At 29.1% G+C, this 15,656-nt stretch overlaps 2 protein-coding genes across 2 annotated transcripts; one reads left to right on the top strand and one right to left on the bottom strand.

Annotated features, from left to right (window-relative positions):
* Positions 1-652: 652 nt before the first annotated feature.
* LOC110637168 (universal stress protein PHOS32) lies at positions 653-2,245 on the top strand. The gene is made up of 4 exons (XM_021787139.2): positions 653-1,140; positions 1,213-1,322; positions 1,408-1,526; positions 1,953-2,245. The coding sequence occupies exons 1-4, from the start codon at positions 966-968 to the stop codon at positions 2,059-2,061; spliced, it is 513 nt and encodes a 170-aa protein (XP_021642831.1). The 5' UTR covers positions 653-965; the 3' UTR covers positions 2,062-2,245.
* A 4,334-nt stretch (positions 2,246-6,579) lies between these two features.
* LOC110637184 (glutamate decarboxylase 1) lies at positions 6,580-13,461 on the bottom strand. Its single transcript, XM_058137943.1, has 7 exons — positions 13,203-13,461; positions 12,900-13,104; positions 8,300-8,500; positions 7,955-8,169; positions 7,502-7,755; positions 7,367-7,419; positions 6,580-7,278 (listed from the first exon to the last, which is right to left on the bottom strand). Exons 1-7 carry the CDS (start codon positions 13,286-13,288, stop codon positions 6,793-6,795), a joined length of 1,500 nt encoding a protein of 499 aa, XP_057993926.1. The 5' UTR covers positions 13,289-13,461; the 3' UTR covers positions 6,580-6,792.
* Positions 13,462-15,656: the final 2,195 nt, after the last annotated feature.

The following is a 15,656-nucleotide window of genomic DNA, read 5'->3' as shown; positions in this document are numbered from 1 at the left end:
CGCATATATGAAAAAATGAAAAAACAAATGAATCTAAACTAGTTGATCGCTTCTTTTCTTTGTTACACAATTATACTAGAGCGAGAATAATCATGGAAAACAATGGTTATGTGAATACACCCAGTCAAATACCAGCAACATCGTCCTTTGTTTCAACTGGGTCATTCAATTGCTCTGCTCATAATAGGAAATTCTCCATATTCACTTTCAAGGATGACTGTATCTGGAGATGAAAATTCCTGCCTGACTGACCCATATATATATATATAGAGAGAGAGAGAGAGAGAGAGAGAGAGAGAGAGAGAGAGAGAGAGAGAGAATTTTATATGTAAATGTTCTAGTACTATTTTTGCAATAATATTATCACACATGTTAAATCTATATGCTTCAATGTAATAATTTTTTTGCTTACAAATATATTTAATTAGAAGTTTAATTTTAAAGAATTACTTAAATGACAACATTTAGATATCTGATACACCGAAAATTTGATGCACTCAAGTGTATGTAAATAAAACAGTAATTTCAATGACAATTTCCTGAAAATGTAAATTATGCCCAAATGTGTAAATCAAGTAAAATGTGAATTATGCCCAAATGATAATTTCCTGAAAACGGATGATCTAGGCCTATCTAGTTAAAAACTGATTTAACTTACAAATGTGTAAATCAATCGTCATGGCATGTAACAATGTTGATAGTATTAGAAAATAAAGCTTGGAAAAACAGCTTATGGTAGAATCTTGCTCTCTTTAGTCCAGATTTGGTTTCTATAAGATAAATTTTTTTATCACCATGGAATAAAGTTGGAATAGCTTTTGCTCAGCCTCTTTACATATATAATTGAAAGAAAGCCTGTTGCTAGTACCTTCAAGAAGCTCCCAATTCTGCTATATATAGAATCCCAAAAAGAATCTGTATAGAGAGGAAATACTGAACAACAAAGGTCCATAACAATAGCTGAGATGGGCAAAGCACGTACAGTTGGTATAGGCATGGACTACTCTCCGACCAGCAAAGCAGCTCTCAGATGGGTAGCAGAAAATCTGATCGATCCTGGAGATAGGATTATCCTTATCCAAGTTCAGCCACCCAAAGCCGATCATACCAGGAAGCAGCTTTTTGAAGCCACAGGATCACGTATATCACATATTTCTTAATTAATTACTTCAAATATAGTTTCCTTAATTAATTGTCTTGTTAAATTTTCAGCTTTGGTTCCTCTTGAGGAATTCAGGGAGATCAATTATTCAAAGCAGTATGGACTCAGTCATGATCCTGAGGTTCTTAATATTCTTGATACAGTCTCCAACACCAAAGGGGTAAGTTATGATGTCATCCTTTTCTCCCTCTGTGATCTTTTTTTTTTCCCTTTACTGCATGTATGAAAGTGGTGTAGTGAAGCAGGCCAAGGTGGTGGCAAAGGTTTACTGGGGAGATCCAAGGGAGAAGCTGTGTGATGCTGTGGATGATCTCAAGCTTGATTCTATTGTCATTGGAAGCAGGGGTTTAGGCCGTATCAAAAGGTATTCTGATTCTTCTTCTTCTTCTTCTTCCTTAATAATTCCCATCTTATTTTCACTTACGTTTTAAGAACAGGACCGAATTGATCGGCCGAAGCAATTAAATTAGAAACAGGATTAATATATCCAACAAATTTTATTTGGCTGGTTTAATCGATTAGCAGACGAGTTTTAGAACACTGATTTTCATTAATCCTGGAAAAATATACTGTTGGCCATTTCCTCCAGCTTTGGCCTACCACCCATGAGCTATTTTTCTCAATTTAGATGAAAGGCTTTCTGTTCTAAATTGGTGACTCATTCTTGAGGGAAGTGCTTTTTTTTTTTTTTGCTTTTACTATTTGATTTTGAAGTGGATGACCTGTTTCTGATCAAACTTAATTAGCATCCATATATAGATTATCCGACCGGTGACTTGTGATTTGGCAGGGTGTTACTTGGGAGTGTTAGCAACTATGTGGTTACAAATGCTTCATGTCCAGTTACTGTTGTGAAAGGGGCATCTTCTTCATCATCAACCAAACCAGCAATTAAGTGATCATTCCCCCTAAAATGATCTGTATCACATTCCGATTTGAAATATATATATATATATATATATATATATATATATATATATATATTTGATTTTATTATTATGTTATGATATTTTAGGTTGGTTTGTACATGAATAATGAATTGCTTGAGCCATTTGATCGTTAATAAATTGTGTCCGTTTGTTATTGGCTAAGGTCTCCCATCATTTTAAATCCTAGTTACATTACCATCGTCTGACGAGGCGTCTGAGGTGCTTTTCGGCTGTAATGACGTCTTAGATAATCGGAAGAGGGAGCTTTTCTAGTTTGTCTTGGGTCAGGGAAAAGAATGGATGGTATATCCGGCGGGGGGTGGCCGCGGACAGGTGGAAAGGGGTTGGATTGAGGGTTCTCTCTCTTGCTCTCACTCACTTGTTTGGCAATCTGACGAAAAATCAAAACTTGCATTTTTTTTCCCTCTGAGAATATCCATGACGTGTTTAGAAAAACAGTATGCCGTTATCCTTGACTCTACTGCTTGCTGGCTGCTCGTCGAGTTGAAACTCATCTCTTATGAGGGACATGTATTTTTTTTTCAACATTGCAAATCATTCATTCATACATTTATAAACAGAAGAACAAAGGTACAATGGTAAAACTCTAGGCTCAAGAGCCCCTTTTAGCCAAAGTCCTAACTACTCTACCAAATCCAGGTCTTGACAAAAGGAAGCTAAAGGCATAACTGACAGATAATCATGCACAAGACCCTGCTTTAATAGACCCGTCCTTTCCACCGGGTAACCCATCTGTGAAGCCAAACCATGTCGCCTCAAAATAGATTGCCAAGTAGTAAAGAAACCACGGATCTCTCATCTACACACAAGCTGCTGGGATCACAATCACCATTAAACTGCATGCAGCCTCTCAACATGAAGAAATGCAACCAAACGCAAAGACACCCAAAGCAGTCATCCGGGCAAGGAGCAGCTTCGGTCAAGGGAGCAACAAAATAAAGAGACGCCGAATGAATCAAGAACAAGCATGGCAGAGCTACGGCATCTCACTCCCATCTACCCAAAACGGTCACATGTCCTTTGAGAGTACCAGCCAATGGGCCAAGCTTAGGAAGAGTTACTTCAACCATCTCGGATCTTTGAAAAATCTAGCATAAGATCTTATATGCATCTCATCAACACAACACAACAAAGTCTCCATCCAAGGAAGAGAACTAAACTACAAAACATAAAATTGAAACAAAAACACAAGAAACAAAAGGAAATAGCTAAAAAAACTAAAATGAAAGAGAGAGGGAGATGGTAGATGGCCAAAACTGTCAGACCTTCCCCTGGAAACTAAAAGGAGCTTGTTTAGTTCAATTCCACAAAAAAAAAAAAAATTTGTGGAATTCAATTGAATTTTCATATTTTGCGTGTTTGATTTTTTTTTCTTTTTCAAAAAATAGAATTCAATTCTAAGAACTGGTTATAACTAAAATCAATTTCTATCAAAATTAGTGGAATTTAAAATAAATTTCACAAAATTTACATAACATTTTTTGGACTAAAATATTGTTATCAAACAACTTTTTCTCAATTAAACTCCATTAGTTAAAAAAGATGTCCAAATTAATTTTTTTTTCTATTTATTATTAAAATATTTATACAAGTATATAAGATATTTTATATTTTTTCTAATTTTTAATTTTTTTTTCGAAAAAAAAAAAAGGCTCGACCCTAATAGGTACGTTCACTAACTCGCGGACCTCAATAAATCATTAGACCACACCGGAAATCAAGTCTCACCCCTCAATATTTACTTTTTTCTTTCGAAGAAACACGCACACATGGTATCACACCGTCCCTAACCTATAGAGACTAGTATAACTTGGAAAACTGACGAAGTTTCCCCTAAATTTATAGCTAAAAGAAACCATAGAACCTGTTGAAATACATCTAATATATATAATATAGCTCTGTGCCCATTAAACAACAATAGTTACTCAAATGTACATGAATCCTCTTCGTAAGGATCAAAATAAAATATTTACAGATTAGATCTCTTAACTCTCTTTACTTATATACAATAAATTAAAACAAAAGAAATATCCAAAAACAACATATTGGCCCGACCTCCACTAGACTCTGGAGTTGGTGAAGTGGATGAGAGGAAAACACTAAAAAAGAGGCTACTAGTTGTGGAGTTAGCAAAAGAAATATGAAATATTGAAAAAAAAAGAGAGGGTGAGTACAACTACCCAGTGAGCGAATAAATAAATAATAAAGGGAAACAGATAAGGTTTTGGTACTTATTAGTACCAATTCTGCTATATTATAATAGGTCAACTGAATAAATATCATTTAATCCAAATCATGTAGCTGAGTTGAAATAAAATTCATGTTGTAATAATATTTCTGGAATAAATATATTAAATCATAAAATCTGCAATATCCTCATACACTCACAATATGCTTTTTATAAATAATGCTAGCATCTCAGGAGCAATAATAAACTTTAATAGCCTGAGAGCAATGCTGGTATCTTGGGCTCTATAATGACACAATAATAACCCAAGAGCAATAAAATTGGTGGTCATACACATGTGCAGAGCTACCCCCAAAGGGCTACCACTTGATATACGCCCCAAAAGCTATGTGTATATCAAGTGCTTTCCCAAAGACAGTATAAATATCATTTGAGTTTAAAGTAATTCACATTTTATTAAGGTGTTATCTATTCGGTGTATATATTGAGTGTATTTGGCAATTTATTCAGCTGTAATTATAAATCTCATTCTAGTCAAAAATAAAACATAAAATTAACATTTTTTGTTCCCATTTTCATACTTAAAAATAATAATATAAATAATTTACATTTAATAAAATAATAATGTTATATATTTATCCACTCACTTGCACTGAAGACAGACCGAGGCCTAGATCGCTTGAGTACCCCTAGTATCTACTACGGGAGCCGAATCCTCACCTAATGTTAAAAGATAACAATGCATTAAGAAAGGAATTTATATCTTATTTGAAATTGTAGAATATAGAATGCATGATTTATGTACGAAAAATTTAAAAGAAAGTCGGCAACATCTCGGTATAACCTGAACGTTCCCTAAAATTTCAACAATCTAACTAATTCTCAACAAGTCACAACATATCACAAATGAATTTCGAATGCCCATTTGTAGCCTACACAAAAGAATGTAACAAATTTCACATTCTCTTCATTTCTTTCTTTCTTCTCCATTCAACATGTTTTCCTTTTCCTCTAGCACTTCATACTAAAATTTCTTCCCCTTATTACATCAAAATTCTTCTTAGTTTAAATACAATTAATATACACCAATAGTTCCAAAAATCAACCACATCATATTTAATTTCTTCATTCTCAATCTAGCATTTAAGATATAAAACCTTGAATCTAAATTCTCCCTTGTACATACACCAACTTCCAATTTCACCCTTTTTAAAGAGAGCACATTACTAAGTAGAAAATATTTATTTTTATTTATTTTTTTATTATGATTATTATTATTATTATTATTAAAATAAATATTCATTAATAACTCTAAAATCTACCTCACGGTATCTCTTAAAGAAAACTTACCTAGTAGCTAGAATTACCTATTTACTAGTCCAAGAAAATCTATTATTTCAAAATGAAACTTTATTAACTAAGTTAATATAAAACTTATCTTCCTCCTATTATATGCCATAAAAATTATCATGAGATAATGAAATAATTGTTGAACTTAATAACTAAAAAGAAAAAAAAAAGAGCTTACCAATTGAAAGTAATCACTGTTCTTGCAAGTGGGTAATGTAATGTTTTTATTGAAATTGGAGTTTAGCTAATACTTGAGCGAGGAAAAAGAAGAATTTAATTTATATTTATTATTATATTATTATTTGGTTTATTCCTTTGTTAATTGTTATAAATATAAATTTATTATATATAATACTTTTTTGATCTCTTTAGAAAACCATGATTTTTTTTAATTCTACCCTTGAAAATAATTTAGGAAATAAAGACAAATAAAATTTTATTTTAGAATGATAATAAATATATAAAAATTTAATTGAATTTTATGTTTTAAGTTGTGTCAAACTAAATTTCAGAATTTATTTAAAATAAAAATTATCTAGAATTCATTTGAAATGAATTCCGAACTTGTTATAGAATTCAACCAAATATCATGTAAGTTTAAAGTGAACTTTAGATAGAAGAGCAAGGACCGAGTTTATAGAGAAACTTTAAACTGAGTGTTTTTTTTTTTGGACATATATTTGAATAGTACATATAGCAGCAACCTGAAGATTCATAGAATAATTAAATTTTTTAAAATGCGAGCATAAAAATAAAATAAATTAAAAGATCCATTGTTCTGGTTGGAAAATTATAATAGATTCCTAGAAATAATAAAAGTTTTTTTTTTGGTATATTAAAAAAAAATTAAAAGTTTGAGGCAAGTAGACATATCAAATAAATCATGACCAAGTTTTTCGCAAAGAAAATTGCATACGCACAAAAGCAAATACCAAAACACTATTATAATAAATGATAATATATAGAAGACTAGAAATATTGCTTTATAATATAACTTTTTCCTTCGTATATTAGAAAATAAGAACAATAAAAGTTTAAGGTAGGTAGCCGTACCCCATAAATCATTCATGACCAAATTTTACCAAAACACTCTTATAATAAATAATAATATATTAAACGACCGGACGTTTTGCTATTCCCCTCTAACAAACACCGTTCATCTTCTTCCGTTCCAAGACAAACTTCCTCCAAACTGTAGTAATCTCCCTCTGTGTCTCCAAAGCACTCTTCTTCGTGACTAAAGTGGTTCCATTCTTTTCTTTCTCTTCAACTACTGAAATCTTAGCACTAACCTTGGATGGCAAGGTATCAAGCTCGTGCAGAACTTTTTCTATGTCAAGAACAAGGCGTTCTGCGAGTGTGCGAGAGAAGTCCTCTCTGATGACAACTCGAAGCACAGTCACATGTTCTGCATCCGGTGGCATTGTGTATGCAGGCACAATCCAACCAAATCTCCTTAGCATTTCAGATATTTCAAACTCATTGTGGCAGCTGTTATCTTTCAAGGAAAAGGCTACCAGTGGCACTCCATTGTCCTTCGAAACAATATTGAAACGCCCTGTCTTCTCAAGTCCTTGCTTCAGAACCAGCATGTTGTCTCTGCAATTTTCCATGATGTTTCTGTACCCCTGCAATTTTCCATTCACTTGTTGATGTATTTTTCATCATTGGATGTTAGGATGCTGATAAAATATGTCCGGTCTAATTAGGACTCACCTCATAACCCAATCGAATGAGTTGGTAGTATTGAGCAATAACTTGACTAGAACCTGCAAAAGTAGTTTTAGCTTTTAAGCAGGGAAATATACAATGGGACAGGATGAGTTAGTCTGAAAAAATAGATATATATGCCTTTGGAGAAATTGAGGGTGAATGTAGGTTGATCAGCTCCAAGGTAGTTGATATGGAAGATGAGTTCTTCAGGCAAATCCTCTTTGCTCCTCCAAATGACCCAGCCAATTCCAGCATAGACCAATCCATATTTGTGCCCGCTAACATTGATACTCTTCACCAATGGCAATCGGAAATCCCACTCGAGTTCTGGGTAAATAAAAGGGGCAATAAACCCACCACTTGCTGCATCAACATGGATAGGAGTATCCCATCTACAAAGGAAAAGAATATAATATAAACATATATGCATGATATATTGTAAGATTTGCAGCTCACACATGTTAAAATGAATTAACAGAAAGAATATACTCATTTGATTAATAAATCAGTCGTCAGGTATTTCCGTTTCATGATACAATGAGTTCATGAATTTTTCTATATAAAAAATAGAGAGAAGGAATTTATGAATACCCAGTTTTCTTGTTTTTCTCTATCAAGAGGTCATTCAAAAGCTTTACATCTTCAAACTCTCCATTAAGAGTGGAGCCAAGAATAGCAGCAACACAAATTGTGTTCTCATCAACCATCTCCACTGCTTTCGCTGGATCCATCACATAATACCCATCTCTAAGCTTCACTTCCTTCAACTCCACTTCAAAATACCTAGCAAATTTCTCCCAACAAACCTGCAAAAACCATCCTATTCATCAATATTCTCCACACATAATGACTTTGCTTACATTATTCTACTTTAGAAAAACTTGCGATCCAAATATGCAATGGTATTAACAAAAAAAATGAGAATATCGACCATACCTGAACATTGGCTCCAGTGACAATGTTTGGCTTATCATAGGGCTTTCCCTCGGCTTTTCTCTTGTTTTGCCACTTCCTCTTGAATGCTAATCCAGCCAACATTATTGCCTCTGAAGAACCTACGGTTCCTACTCCAATTGCAGTCTCTGAATCTCCGAGTGGTGCGTTGAATAGATGAGCAATGATGTTAACACATCGGTTCTGTATGCATAAACAAATCATAAGTATGAGCTCACTCCACATATTAAAATTTGTATGTCCGTCTTTTTTCCCCTCATAATTGCTGCCTTTTACACTAAGCATAAGATGCTATCTTTCAAGTAAACCAACCACGTATTAATTATTAATTAACAAAATATTCACTTACAAACTTTAATTTATTTGTGCTATAGTCATCCCAAAACCATGAAGTTAAAATATATATATATGTATATATTCAAAAGAAGGCAAAAGCCATTAATTAATTAAGAGTTTATCTTTGATCATATTGTTGGAAGTCATGGATTAATGACCAGCCGTATCATGTTGCAGCTAAAAAGAAAGACTCAAGAAACAATTTAAGACATGGGTTCCCAGACCAAGAGAAGACGCAAAGAAGAATTTTATTTTTAATTAAGAGATTTACTAATTAATTTTTAAAAAACAATCTTTCGAGTATGCATCTGAAAGGTTTAATTAGGTATTCGCCATGATTCGCCACGTTTTGAAAGAAATCTAAAATAATACAATATTCACTACTTTCTCATTCACAGAATATTATTAATCTGAAAAATAAATAAAATCATTTGTTAAATAAATTTGCGTTTAATTTTTTTAAAAGATGAACTGATCCAATTATATTATTTGAATTGGTGAAATTATAAGATCAATCAAATATAATATAAAAATACTTTTATGAAGGTAAGACAGATCAGCCGTAAATTCCATGATCATAGACAACGTGCTTAGATAATTGCAACCAATCAATAATAAATTGACTAATATTTTTTTTTTTTGGTAGGAATATACTGATTAATAATTGATAAAGAATTAAAAAATTTTAAGAACCTAAAAGATCTTTAATTATATAGCACAAAAATAAGTATGAGAAATTTTAAAACAATAAAATACTTATAATAAACACATAAAAATTTTGCCAACTTTTAATTAAAAAAAAAACAACAGATTTAGATTTTTATAATATTTTTATAATATTTTTCTAAATATTTTAATTCAATAATCTTCAAATTAAACGTAGGAGTCGATTTTTAACCGTTAGACTTTTAATTGTTAATTTAAAATATTTGATATAATTTTTTAGTCAAGTTATAAAAAAAAAACAGCATTTAATAATTTGAAATTGTAAATATATTATTAAAAATTGACATTTAAATATTGACTTAAATTTTTTAATTATTAAGGGAAAGCAGTTTTCGGTTTAAACCGAAAAACCAAACCGAACCGAACCGATTGAATTCGGTTCAATCGGTTCGGTTCGATTCATAATTTTAATAATTTTGATTAATCGGTTCGGTTATTTTATAAAAAAAAAATCGAACCGAACCTAAATTATTAATATATATAGGAAATAAAAAAAAAATCGAACCCAATTAAATCGAACCGAACCGAAATCAAAGAAAATCAAACCGAACCTTAAGATTTTTGAGTTTTGATTTCTAATTTTTTTTGTTTTTATGTTTTTATTATTTAGATTTAATGTTAAAAATATGAAATTTTATAAATTTCGGTTTGATCGGTTTAAAACTGAACCGATATTTATCAGTTTGATTCGTTTCAATTTTCTCTTATCAATCAGTTTGGTTCGATTTTTAAAATTTTTTATTTTTGATTTTCGATTTTCAATTTTTGATTTTATCAGTTCAGTTCGGTTCGGTTCAGAACCGAAAAGACCATTTGCACACCCCTACTAATAATCATTGCCCAAAACAAAAAATCTTGATGAAAAATTTTCTTTTATATGTAATACTTAAGTGAAATTATTAAATTGTTTCAAAATAAAATAAAAATTTTAAATTATTTTTATTGGCCCCTTCAAAATTAATAACATTTAATATAGTGCACCAATTGATTATTAATTAGAAAAAAAAAATTAAAGTAAAAACAACCAATTACAAAATAATAATAATTATTATTATTAATTTAAAACAATAAATTAAAAATTAAAAAAAAAAAAATAGTGCATCATTTTAACTTTATTTTAGCATTTATTCTCCTCTATTCCTCTAAACAAAGTCTTTAGTTTTCTTGTAACATCCTCCGCCTCTTCTTTATCTTTAATGGTTTGCTCTTTTATTGAAGCCTGAAGTCTTTCCTAATCCTCCTATTGATAAGTTATCAGCAGAATTTTATGTAGTGTACTTTCCTTCAGTGTTGAGTATTTCCTGCTTTTCACAAGGATCACAACTCAATTTTCATTAGATTTTAAAATTTTTTTTTATAATATTATTTTTTAAATATTATATTGAAAAATATTACTTGGCATTTTGCAAGGAAAAGAGAAATGTGGAATATTCGACTATGAAAATAAATAGTGAGTATGCAGCGTCCCATTTAGACTAATTGTGCAAAAGCCGCCAAAACTTATAACCACAGGATCAGACCACCGGGGTAATGTGGCGTCTAGAGATCTAAATTTTAGACTGCCGACCCGTCATTAACTCTTCTTCTAGAAGTAGGACCTTGACCTTCTTCTTATCATGCCTTCAATTTCACCAGAAAATTTCTAACATTTCTCAATTATTGCATGGGACGAATCAATTAACAATTAGCTTAGTGGGATTGTGGATATAAAAGAATAAGACAATTAACCCACCCCAGTTCATAATTTGCACCTACTCCTACAAGGTTAATAACTTCTCTAACTTTTAACCTTTTTGTTTTTTTAGCAACCTTTTGTTAGTATTAATTTAAATATTTAAAAAAATTACATTAAATTTTAATATTATTAATATTTATTTATTTATTTATTTTAGAGTTACATGTTAATTTTAAAGGTTAGATTAACGATTGCCTCTTAAAAATTAAAACTTACTACACTTAGAGTTTGTTCACTTATGAAAAATTAGAGTCTTAAAAAAATTAAAAATAAAGTTTTATATTTAAATGTGTCAGTTTTTAAATGGAAATTTGAAAAATTATTTTTTCAAAATTTAATTAAGATTTGCAAAACAATTTTAAATTATTCTTCATTGTTTTTCTTTATAGCAAAAGTCATACTTTCCAACTTTTTTTAAATAAAAACAATAATTTTTACATAATCAAAATTATATTATAAGTTTTCATAATTATATTAGTAATTAGTTAAATTAAAAAATATATTTATAATCACTTTTATTTAATAAATAATAAATATAATTTATTACTAATAAGAAATAATTAAATATTAAATATTATTAATAAATTATAGAATAATACTTAAAAATAATATATAAATTAAGAAAAATTTAATTATTTCAATTAATTCAGTTATTAATTTAAAGTAGAATTAAAAATAAAAAATTTTAAAATTATTAATAAAAATTCAAATCAAACTGAGCATATTATTTTTAAAATAATTAAATTTTATTATTTTGATTTGATTATTTGACTATAATCCCATGAAAACTCCAACCATTGAATAATTATCGCATGACTGTGAGTCATCCAGAAATCATGTGGGCGCCACCATCTTAATTGTCGGCTTTCTGCCAGCCGCGTCTTTTCCAGAACAAGTGGCCGCAAACATCGGGCGGCATCATCCTTTTACTATTTTCCGTGATCAGTGACGCCGTTTGGTGAAAATTTCCCTCTCTCTCTTTTTCTCACAAAATCAAGCCTGAACTTTTCGAGTTTTGCATGCCCAACCCTTTTTTTTTTTTTTTAATTGTATAGCATATTTCTTAAAAATAAAAGGTAATTTGTACAATTAAGAATAGATAAATTACTGCTTTCTTTTTAAAGTTAAATTATAATTATTAATAAATTTTTATTATTTAAAAATTAAATTAATTAGTCTATGATATTTTATTTTATATATTATTTAATTTTTATATTAATTTTAATAATAAATTGTTAAAAAACAATCTAAATGTAATATTTTGTACGTTTAAAAACCAATTCTTTCTTTGGATTTTTTCTGAAAGAAATTAAAAAATTGTTGGAAAAACAATTATTTAAATAAGTTTTCCCGAAATTTTTTTATTAATTATACGTTAGCGACCTCTCATAAAAGCCAGCATACAAATATAAAGCAAGGATATTAAGTACAAATATTTATTTTTTAATTACAATTAAATAATATTACAAAATAATTTTCACTTGTTATTATCACAAAAGTAAAATATTTATACCGAAATTTTTTATTAAAAAAAAAGCAAAAAAATAATGTGATGTAAATATGGTCTGATCTATTCTAATAGCTCTAACCAGTCGACAAAATGATCTAATCTATAGTTTCCAATTTTCAATTAATTCTTTACGTTATCACTGTTAGAGACACATTGCTTGCAAGATTATAATTAATTTTACTAATTCATTTTCAAAGTTGTTCTTCAGTTGCACACGCTAGCGCATATCTCAAGGCATCGATGCCTGTGAATTAAAATTGAAAAAGAAGACTAACCTGCAACTCAGTGGTGACAGGGTACTCATCCATGTCAACGTAGTTCTTGTTGACGGCGGCCATGATGAGCTTATCGCACTCAGGTTCCATCCATGTGGTCACGAACGATGCGAGGTTAAGTCTAGGGTTCCCATCCAGCATCAGCTCATCGTTGATGATCTGATAAGCCGCTTCCTTGGGGATCGAGATCTCTGGCATCTTGAACCTGCAGAGAAAAAAATAATTCATGATCATTGGCTAATATCTCCGCTGATGATGATCAAAATGGCAAAGATTAATTTATATGATAGGATTATTAATTACCGAGGAAGTGGAGCTCGGACATAGCGGGAAGCGAAGGTGGAATGGAAGGAGACGTCGGAATCCGAGGCTGTCTTGGAAAGAACCATGGTGGAGAGAGAAGGAGAGTGAGAAAGAAGTAAGATCTGAAAGAGGTAGGCGATGAAAATTAAAAGCTTGGTGGGGCTATATAAACTTGGATAGCGTTATGAGAGCGGATTTTCCTTTTTGGGAGGTGGAAAGTGAAAATAAAAATAAAGGACTAGATTAATTTAATTCTTTCATCTGGTTGAATTTAATAATATTATTAAAACCGCGTGATTTGCCATCCAGCCCTCTATAAACATTTAGACACTTGTCACTTCACCCTGCCAATCCTTGTATAATGGGGCAAGATTTTTTCATTTCATTTTCATATTATGTTCTCATAGTAAAATTATTAAAAATATATATATGTTTATTGTTTTAAAACACAGAGGGAACCTACAATAAAATTTTTGAATAAAATAGAATTAAAATGGAATTCATGATTTGAAATTATTATGATCACTTGAATGTAAGATATACAAATGAACAATATAATTAATGCTGCATGCACTAAATGTAACGAAGAAAAAGGAATGGTTTGTGACATTAATTAAAATAATAATTAATATCACTGATAAAACTGAAACTCAAACCTTATTTTTCATTTTTATATATAAATTATTTTTTTTAAATAAACAGAGTTTTAAATATTATAAATAGTTTATTATTGAGCGCTACTTTAGCCAACCCATTTAGTATTATTTTTTATAAATTATTATTTTCATCTATTTTTAATTGTCGTATTTAAATTTTTTTATTTAATTTTATTTATCACTCTGAAAAAATTAATGAGCATTAATTTTTTTAAAATATTTAGAAAGTCAAGATCATATATAAAAATAAGTCAACTAAAAATATTATTATTATTCTAAACAAAATAAAAACTAAGTCATTTTTCTTAAAAAAATAACTTATTTTTTCAAAAAAAAAATCATTTCTTATTTTTTATAATCTTATTAAAATATCAAAATACTTATATATAAATAAAATAAACATATTATTAATTTAACATTTATATATAGTTATATTCAATTTCAATTACATCATTATATTTTTATATTACGCACTACTCTTTTAATATAAACAAAAATTGAATAAGGTGTATTAAGAATCTCAAAATTTTCCGTAAATTATTATTTATCAAAATTTTCAATTTAATTATCAAAGTAAATTCCTAATTCCTACTAATAATTATGTTAATTAAAAAAAAAGTAAAATAACATAATTATGTTATAATTTCTACAGATGATATTGCTTTCAATTTAAACTATATAATAAAAAAAAATTATTACAATGTTATATCTGATTGATGTGAATATATAATTACAATTTAAGCATTCCGGTAATCAAAGTTATAATATTTAAAGAATTGATTGGAATAAAAGAAATTTGGACATCCCAAAATTTAAAAGATGAAAAAATCATAAACGCGATGGAAGGTGCTTTTTGTCAATTGATATTTGACAATACCAAGTACCAACCAACCAACCGTCTAAGTTTTCTTTGAATTTTTTCCCAAGATAAAGACTCGAGAAAGGAACCCTGCTTGTTTCTTTGTCTCTAAAACTAGGGTACATATTAGAGATAAGATTAACAAAAACCTGTGAATAATATTTAATTACATTTTGTTTAATTAAATTTTATTATCAAAATTAGAAGGTAAATTGACATTTTATCTATTTAACAAAATTAAAATTTTAATTTTATATTACAAGATAGTTATATAATTATTAAACTATTAATTGAATGATATATAATTTAGATTTTATTTTGAAGATGCTAGTTGCTGTTTTTGTAGTCTGCATACCTACAAATTCACCTTTTTTTTTCTTTATTATAATAAAAAAAACCTTTTTTTTTGTTAAATCGTAATTAATTATCCAACATATTTCTTCTTCGAATTCCCATTTGTCTGTTTTTCAGGGATTTCTCTTTTGCAAGCTACCAAAGTTTTTCATTTTAAGTTTGGGTGAGTGACCCTCCTATCAATTCATCTTTATTTAACGAGAGTGAGAGAGAGAGAGAGAGAGAGAGAGAGAGCTCTAGGGCTATTTATAACATTTCCATTGTTTATCTAGAACGTTGAAAATATAAGAGAAATTAATTGTTAGAATTTATATTATAATATATTTTTAAACTTTGTTTATATTTTAATATTTAAATCTGAGATTTTGAAATATTATATAATATTTTATTTTAATTATTCAACATATTTAAAATATATATATACATATATATATATTTTGTATTTATATAATAGTTATTTAAAATTAACGGGATTGATATGAGTTATAAAAAAATTTGTAACACTAAAATAATATAAGTACTTAATTTTTGTAAATAAAAAAAACTTTTATTTAAAGTATTTTACTATATAATAAACCTACTCAA

This window comes from Hevea brasiliensis, chromosome 16 (genome assembly GCF_030052815.1).
Source record: "Hevea brasiliensis isolate MT/VB/25A 57/8 chromosome 16, ASM3005281v1, whole genome shotgun sequence".
Classification (NCBI taxonomy): Eukaryota; Viridiplantae; Streptophyta; class Magnoliopsida; order Malpighiales; family Euphorbiaceae; genus Hevea; species Hevea brasiliensis.
This window is presented reverse-complemented; position numbering and strand designations above follow the sequence as displayed.

Coding starts and splice junctions, on each gene's coding strand:
- LOC110637168 (XM_021787139.2), top strand. CDS start 966: ATGGGCAAAGCACGTACAGTTGGTATAGGCATGGACTACTCTCCGACC. Junction 1,141..1,212: donor TTTTGAAGCCACAGGATCAC/GTATATCACATA, acceptor TTAAATTTTCAG/CTTTGGTTCCTCTTGAGGAA. Junction 1,323..1,407: donor CAGTCTCCAACACCAAAGGG/GTAAGTTATGAT, acceptor GTAGTGAAGCAG/GCCAAGGTGGTGGCAAAGGT.
- LOC110637184 (XM_058137943.1), bottom strand. CDS start 13,288: ATGGTTCTTTCCAAGACAGCCTCGGATTCCGACGTCTCCTTCCATTCC. Junction 8,170..8,299: donor TCACTGGAGCCAATGTTCAG/GTATGGTCGATA, acceptor TGGTTTTTGCAG/GTTTGTTGGGAGAAATTTGC. Junction 7,279..7,366: donor TCATTCGATTGGGTTATGAG/GTGAGTCCTAAT, acceptor GGAAAATTGCAG/GGGTACAGAAACATCATGGA.